Source organism: Perognathus longimembris, chromosome 11, assembly GCF_023159225.1.
Source record: "Perognathus longimembris pacificus isolate PPM17 chromosome 11, ASM2315922v1, whole genome shotgun sequence".
Classification (NCBI taxonomy): domain Eukaryota; kingdom Metazoa; phylum Chordata; class Mammalia; order Rodentia; family Heteromyidae; genus Perognathus; species Perognathus longimembris.
This window is the reverse complement of record NC_063171.1, coordinates 36,230,965-36,238,611: the sequence shown is the minus strand read 5'-3', so window position 1 is coordinate 36,238,611 and position 7,647 is coordinate 36,230,965. Positions and strand designations below refer to the sequence as shown.

At 44.4% G+C, this 7,647-nt stretch overlaps 2 protein-coding genes across 2 annotated transcripts; one reads left to right on the top strand and one right to left on the bottom strand.

Moving 5' to 3' along the window:
- LOC125360156 (intelectin-1a-like) lies at nt 1-7,003 on the bottom strand. Its single transcript, XM_048358190.1, is given in 8 exon segments — nt 1-56; nt 59-152; nt 770-873; nt 1,622-1,742; nt 2,640-2,798; nt 3,359-3,606; nt 5,062-5,160; nt 6,946-7,003. Coding segments are annotated over 8 exon segments (939 nt in total).
- On the top strand, nt 5,654-6,198 carry LOC125359261 (U6 snRNA-associated Sm-like protein LSm3). The gene has a single exon (XM_048356908.1). The coding sequence runs from the start codon at nt 5,667-5,669 to the stop codon at nt 5,973-5,975; it is 309 nt and encodes a 102-aa protein (XP_048212865.1). The 5' UTR covers nt 5,654-5,666; the 3' UTR covers nt 5,976-6,198.
- Nucleotides 7,004-7,647: the final 644 nt, after the last annotated feature.

The following is a 7,647-nucleotide window of genomic DNA, read 5'->3' as shown; positions in this document are numbered from 1 at the left end:
TTAATGATAGAACAGAAACACAGCTGCTTCACTTATCACCAGGCTACTGCTCCAACAGTAGGAGTTCCATATCCATCCCAATCAAAAGCAGAGAAGTCTCCACACTGCCTAGGACTGGCCTCTGGGAAGAATCCTCCACCACTGATACAGTGCTGAAAAATAAGGAAAAAAGGAAGTGGCAATTTAAAGAATCTGCTGGTGTTCTGATTTTGATATAAAGAATCCCCACCCACTCCTACCCCAAAGAATTCATAGATTGAACACAGTTGCTCAGTGCAAGCAGTGTTCAGACATGAGGCTTTGAGGGAGTCGTTGAATCATGAGGGCTCTGCTTTCATCAATGGGTCAGTCCACTGGTACATTCACAAATTAAATCAAGTCTTGGGAGTTGAGTGGACAGGGCTGGATAAGAAAGCTAAACATCAGGTGAAGAAATATAATGGCTATGTTTCTAGAGCTTTCTCAGCCCCCAAAAGACTTCAAAGGACATTTACTGAACACAACCCTCATCCTAACTACAGCGCCTGAGTGTTTTATCCCAAAGGCTGAGCAGGCATCATATGAAGTCTCCTCTCTAGATTTTGGTCCTCAACAGTACAGTTCTCTCAGCATAGACAAAGCTCTAGTCCCTGAGATCCAACAAGGAGCAGATTTACACTCCCAAACATATACACATATTCACACCAGAGGTGACCCACACTCAGTGTGTGTGGACATACACACATACACTCAGTCTTATTCACAGGTCCCTACCATCTCCCAGACTCACATGCTCACTGTTACATCCAGTGACTCTGATTCCAGCACACAAGGCATTGGCGGCTCTCTCATTATTAAATACTCTAAACTGGACAAATCCAGCAGTGAATTCATCTAAAAACAAGTGACCGAAAACAGCAGTCAACAATAATGTGAGAAATAACTTCCTTGGAAGCAGCTCGGAGATGTCAACATTCAGGTACACGCATGGAGCCCAGCACCACTGTGAACAATGGCTGGAGTCTCTCAGTCTTGGCTATGAGGGGCCTTTTCCAAGCTCAGGAGCCTATGAGCGGATCTTCAGAGATCAACCCTGGACTGCCAGATGCTTGTATGGAGAAGTTTCACAATACACTAAGATCACCACCAAATACTTTCAGGGACTTGTGCTAATTAGTAAACCTGTTCACACAGTTCAACTCTCCTACCTATGCCCTCAGACCAGTTCCTGACCTTCAGTGCTTCAGTTTCTTGCTCTAAAAATTGGGTCAATAGTACATCAGATATCACAGATAGTAGTGCAAATTAATGGAGACTATACATTTATAGAAAAGAACCAGGCTATATGGGCCGAAAATGTAGCTTAGTGGTAGAGTGCTTGCCTAACGTGCACGAAGCCCTGGGTTCAATTCCTCAGTACCACATAAACAGAAAAAGCCAGAAGTGGCGCTGTGGCTCAAGTGGTAGAGTGCTAGCCTTGAGCAAAAGAAGCTCTGAGACAATGCACAGGCCACGCCAAGACCCAGGGCAGGCAGGGAAAAAAAAAAAAAAGAAGAAGAACCAGGTTGTAGGAAGTGACAACTATCTATCATAATATTTTCTAGTTTCCTATAATGAATTCAGCAGAACTTTAAGGACTTACTCCATCCAAGGGGTGAGTAATAAGATGCAGTTTTCTGGGAATCCCCAAAATCATAGACCACAAGTATCGCTGGGCCATTGTCAGTCCAACATTTCCCTTCTCCATATTTCCCTGGGTATCTCTACGAAGAACAGAAGAAGTCATTGACTAAGGAAAATAACTTTTTATTTGCGGGGGGAGGGCTTGAACTCAGGGCCTGGGTGCTGTCCTTGAGCTCTTTTGCTCAAGGTTAGTGCTCTGCCACTTTGAGCCACAGTGCCACTTTCAGTTTTTCTGTTAGTTAATTGGAGTCTCATGGAGTTTCCTTCTGGGACTGGCTTTAAACTTCAGTCCTCAGATCTCAACCTCCTGAGTAGCTAGGATTACAGACCTGAGACACCAGTGCCCAGCCAGGAAAATAGCTTTGACTCTCCCTGGCTGCTGCTGTTTATAAAGGGGCACTGTTGCTGGCTCAGCAACTGAGATTATTTCAAAACTAGACAAATAGCCATTTGCTCATGCCTATAATCCTAGCTACTCAGGATACTGAGATTCAAGGATCACAATTCAAAGCCAGCCCCACCAGAATAGTTCGTGAGACTCTTTTCTCCAATTAACCAATAAAAAGCCAGAAGTGGAGCTGCTGTTCAAGTGGTAGAGTACCAGCCTTGAGTGGAAAAAGCTAAGGGACAGCGCTAAAGCCCTGAGTTCAAGCCCTAGTCCTAGCACTAAAAAAAAAAAAAAAAAAAAAAGGCAAACAAGAATCTTTTCCTTTTGCTATACGTCTCCAACACCATAGTAACTTTGTATATTTATATTTTATCTTTCTCCCAAGTTCTCTGTCTCCCTCTCCTGGTCACTAGCTCAAAATTCCTGAGAGAAGCAGAAGAGAAGCAAATGAATGTTAGGGGCTGTTAGGGGCGGGGGGTGGGGAGCGGGGAGGGGTGAACATTACATCGAAATATGGCTCCTAGCCAAGCTCAAACACCTGCTTCTCTGTACACCCACAAAAACCAGCCCCAGCGAACATCCTGTGTACCTAGTAGAGTCCAAACAGATTGTGTCCCAGATGCTGGAAGAAGCCAGTGAAGGTGCGGTACCTCAGCAGGGAGCTGTTCCTCCAGTTCTGCAGGGGAGTCTTATTGGGCACATGCCAGATGCCCAGGTCCTGGGCCTGGATGTCAAAGTAGCCAGGGTTCTGGAAAGAACCCAACAGTTATCCTGACCCAGCCACACCCACCCACAAGGCTAAAGACCCACATGTGCAGCTCTCAGCTGAGCTCACAGCTCTGGGTTCCAGGTGCACAGATAGCCAGCTATGCTCATTCACTTCTATTTCCTGTGGACAATGGTACTCTGGCAATACTAGATTCTTTTTTTTTTTTTTTTATTTGCCAGTCCTGGGGCTTGGACTCAGGGCCTGAGCACTGTCCCTGGCTTCTTTTTGCTCAAGGCTAGCACTCAGCCACTTGAGCCACAGCGCCACTTCTGGCCATTTTCTGTATATGTGGTGCTGGGGAATCGAACCCAGGGCCTCATGTATATGAGGCAGGCACTCTTGCCACTAGGCCATATCCCCAGCCCAATACTAGATTCTTAATGACATTATTTAGAAGAAGCTGAGATTGAACGCATTTCTCTCTTCTGTTACAACCCTACCTTCCACAGCCCTCCTCCCAACCCTCCCTCCTGCATGCTGGGGGCCCAGACACACTCAAGTCCTCACACTTCTCCAGCTGGGTAGAGGCTCACACCAACCTTGTAGTCGTTGCTTGTGGCACCCTCTGCAGACCCAAAGGTGTTGTAGTTGGCCCAGTTGCCATCTCCCTCTGGGTAGTCTGCTCTATTGCCCTGCTGACTGGACCAGTGATCGCCCACCGTGCACTTCCCCCTCATGAAGTTTTCATGTATACTGGCCACCAGGGTCCAGCCACCGCCTCCAGTGGTCATGTCACAGTAGGTCTGGTAGACGACGTTGTTGATGGTGCAGAGGAAGTACAGGCCATCTGTAGAGAGAGCCAGCCCAGAGCCTCCCTGTCTGCGGGTACCTGATCCATCTCATCCCCAAAACCAGAACACATCTAGAAACTAGAAACATGGCCGAATGTCTCCACTCTTGAATCCTATAACTTTGTTCCTGAGCTATTAGAATCTCCCTGAGTCCAGAAGACCATGCCCCTGAGACTGAGACAGGACATAGAATTGCCCACATTCACAGTGGTATTTTCCATAAAGTGAAACCCAGTTCTCAGATGTCCCAACAATTTTACTCCTACCCAAAAGAATTGAAAACAGAGATTCAGATTCACTAATATTTATTGCACTATTAGTCATAGGACCAAAAGACAGAAACAAGTATTCCTCAACAGACGACTGGATAAACAAAGTATCCTGCATGAGGGCTGGGAATATGGCCTAGTGGTAAAGTGCTCACCTCGTATACATGAAGCTCTGGGTTTGATTCCTCAGCACCACATATATAGAAAAAGCCAGAAGTGGCACTGTGGCTCAAGTGGTAGAGTGCTAGCCTTGAGCAAAAAGAAGCCAGCGACAATGCTCAGGACCTGAGTTCAAGCCCCAGGACTGGCAAAAACAAAAACAAAGTATCCTGCATGTTTGTATACATAATTCATGTTGTATATATATGCATATTTTTTTTTTTTTTTGCCAGTCCTGGGGCTTGGACTCAGGGCCTGTGCACTGTCCCTGGCTTCTTTTTGCTCAAGGCTAGCACTCTGCCACTTGAGCCACAGCGCCACTTCTGGCCATTTTCTATATATGTGGTGCTGGGGAATTGACCCCAGGGCCTCATGTATACGAGACAAGCACTCTTGCCACTAGGTCATATCCCCAGCCCTGCATAAAATATTTATATAGACAAGCAATTGGTAAAAGAGAATGAATTATCCATGCTACAAGATGTGGAAACTAAAATAATTACCCTAAGTGAAATAAAGTACACACAAAAGTCCAAATATCTTTGATTCTACTTAACTGAGGTAACTAAAAGAAACAAATTAATAAAGACCATAAAGTTAATTGAGTGGTGGGGAGTAGGAAGACGGGGAACATAAATTTATTGCTTACTGGCTATAGAGCTTCCATTGGAGTAACAAAAAAGTCCTGAAGATGGTGGTGATAGTTGATCCCAACATTGTGAAAGTAATTCATGCAAACAATTCATACACTTAAAATAGGTTGAAAAAGCTAATCATAAGACTGATGTCTGAGGATCAGGATGGGCCAGTCCAGAAAGAAAAATCCATGAGATTCAGCTCCAATTAACCACCAAAACACCAGAAGTGGTGATATGGCTCAAGTGGTGGAGCACTTGTGTGAAAAAGGCAAGTGTGAGCACAAGACCCTGAGTTCAAACACACACACACACACACACACACACACACACACACACACACCTTCCTGAATATAATAATGGGAACATTTAATGCTACATCACTCACCAAGGGCATTCTGCTGCTTCTGTTTTATTTCTTTGCAGCTTCTGGGCAATGAAGACAAAAAAGGGCCAGTGCCGTTGTCAAGATCAATATTGTTCTCAACTAGAGATTAGGCAGTTTTATTGTCATTATAGGATACTCAGCCTCCCTTGTCACTAATCCTAAACTCACTCCTTCACTGTGGCAGAGCCTTATTGCTAAATTGAAAGTCCTGAAAAGCCAGTATCACCTTTATTCAAACCCATTTGGCCCTGCAAAGACTCATGCTTGCCTCCCCCCACAATGCTTTGTGCTGTGCTTGTCCCTGTGCTGGCCACTGGGCATTCAATCAAACCAAACCTTCCCCCTAATACTAACTGACCTCTAGAGGAGCTGCTCACAGTCAACAGGAAATTATAGGAAGAGGAACCAATGAGAAGCTCAAGAATACAAAAGGGCTCTGAGATGAGAATGGTGGTTGGAGAGTCCTGGCTGATCTGGGTTAGTGTCTCAAGCAGGGGCTTTCTAGCCTGTGATATCTTAGATTATTCTTAGAGAATAAACATGATTTATCTACAAGAAGAAACAGAAAAGAATTTGACAGGCAGGGAAGGCACAGGGTTTGAAACATGGCGGACGACGTGGACCAGCAACAAACTACCAATACTGTAGAGGAGCCCTTAGATCTCATCAGGCTCAGCCTGGATGAGCGTATTTATGTGAAGATGAGGAATGACCGAGAGCTTCGAGGCAGATTACATGCTTATGACCAGCACTTAAATATGATACTGGGAGATGTGGAAGAAACTGTGACTACCATAGAAATTGATGAGGAGACGTATGAAGAGATATACAAATCAACAAAACGGAATATCCCAATGCTCTTTGTCCGGGGAGATGGTGTTGTACTCGTTGCCCCTCCTCTGAGAGTTGGCTGAAACAAAGAATTTATCCTGTGTAGAAAGTAGGAGACTGTACAATTGAATCTTCAAACATACAAAAGATTCAGAGAGAGAAGCATGCATATTTTTTTATGCTAAGACATGACCAAGGATTCCTCCATCCCAAGATGAGTTGGTTTGCAAATGTCTTACAGTTCTTCAGCTAAATGGCATTCTTATTTTTCTCCATTTGTTCTAATAAACGTGATCACCAACCTGCAAAAAAAAAAAAAAAGAATTTGACAGAAAGAATGAGAACATGTGTTCAAAAGCCTAGAGAGAGAGAAAAAGCAAGCAACAACATTATACATAGTAGACATATATGGAATAGCTTGATATGGCTAAAGCACAGGAGTTAGACAGTGCTGAGACAGCACAGAGATATCTTCAGGCCATACTGATCACAGCTCTGCAAATATTCTAGAAGTCTAGAGGGAGAGAATCCATCACCAACTCAAAGGTCAGAAAAAAATGTTTTTCTGTAGGTAGGTCAATGTGTCAGTGTTTGTGGCTAGTACTTACCGTAGCTGAGCCTCAGTAATAAAGACTGTTTTGTGAAGATTAAGTGATATGAATATATAACAATGAAGAGAAATACAGATTGCCAACGACCACTAAGTTCCTGTAGAGAGGAAGACTATGGAGAGAACATTCTCTGGACAAAATGTAGGCTATGAAATTTCCAGGGAAATCCAAAGGTCAAGGCCTTGGGAGTGGGGGAATGACCAGAATGGGGCACAATTTGACACACAAGCACAGATCCTGGTGCCTGGCACGGCTTAGCATGCTACAGGTCAGATCCTTCAAGAGACTGGTGATCAGCATTCGGTCTACTTCTGAGGCAGCCTCCGTGTACTTCATCATTATCCTCTTTGGTCCAGGAAAGACCAGGAAGAAAGAGAAAAGGCCTCTATACCCATTTTCCTTGAACTTAACCTGGAGGAGAACTGGGTTCCTGGAAACTCACCTGCACTGCACCCTCTGGTGGCAACAATGAGAAACAGCAAGAAGCCAGAGTGGGTCATGGCAGTCTAAAGAAAAGTAAAATGAAAGTCACTATCCTAATCATCTTGTGCTCTGTCCCACTCTCTTCTACTCCTACAAAGACTCTAGCTCCTCTTGCCTTTTTGTTCTTTCAATACCACTCATCTCTGGGACCTAAACCAGAACTGAGCTGAAAAGAGTGTTCCCTTGGCTCACAATTACCCCCTCCTTTCCTCCTCACCAGGTTAAGATCTGAGATCTGCCAGCTCAGTGGTCAGGATCTAAGAGCTGCCAGCTCAGTGGAGACTGGATGCTTTTTCTGAAGAGGCTCTAGATGTGGGGTGAGACTCTGACCCTTTATGAGAGCAAGAAGGAGCACAGCCCAGGTTTCTAGCCCCACCCTCCCTTGGCACAATGCCCAGTGGGAGATGAAACTTCTGGATATTGCAGAAAAAGTTCTTCATACAGTGATGATGCCTTGAAAAATATTAAAAGTCATCCAAAATCATTGTTCCTAGATTTGTTTTTTAATGGACCTGTTGAACTTGCCAAAAAAAAAAGAGAGAGAGAAAATAGATAAGGAGACTAGCAAGAGCTTTTGGTGGTTTTGGTTCTGCTTGTATATTTCTTTCCTGCAAAGTAAAAACAGGTGGTGTTGTTGTTTTTTTATCTCCAAACATCACCT

Excerpts from the sequence above, each read along its gene's own strand:
- LOC125359261 (XM_048356908.1), top strand. The coding sequence starts at position 5,667 with ATGGCGGACGACGTGGACCAGCAACAAACTACCAATACTGTAGAGGAG.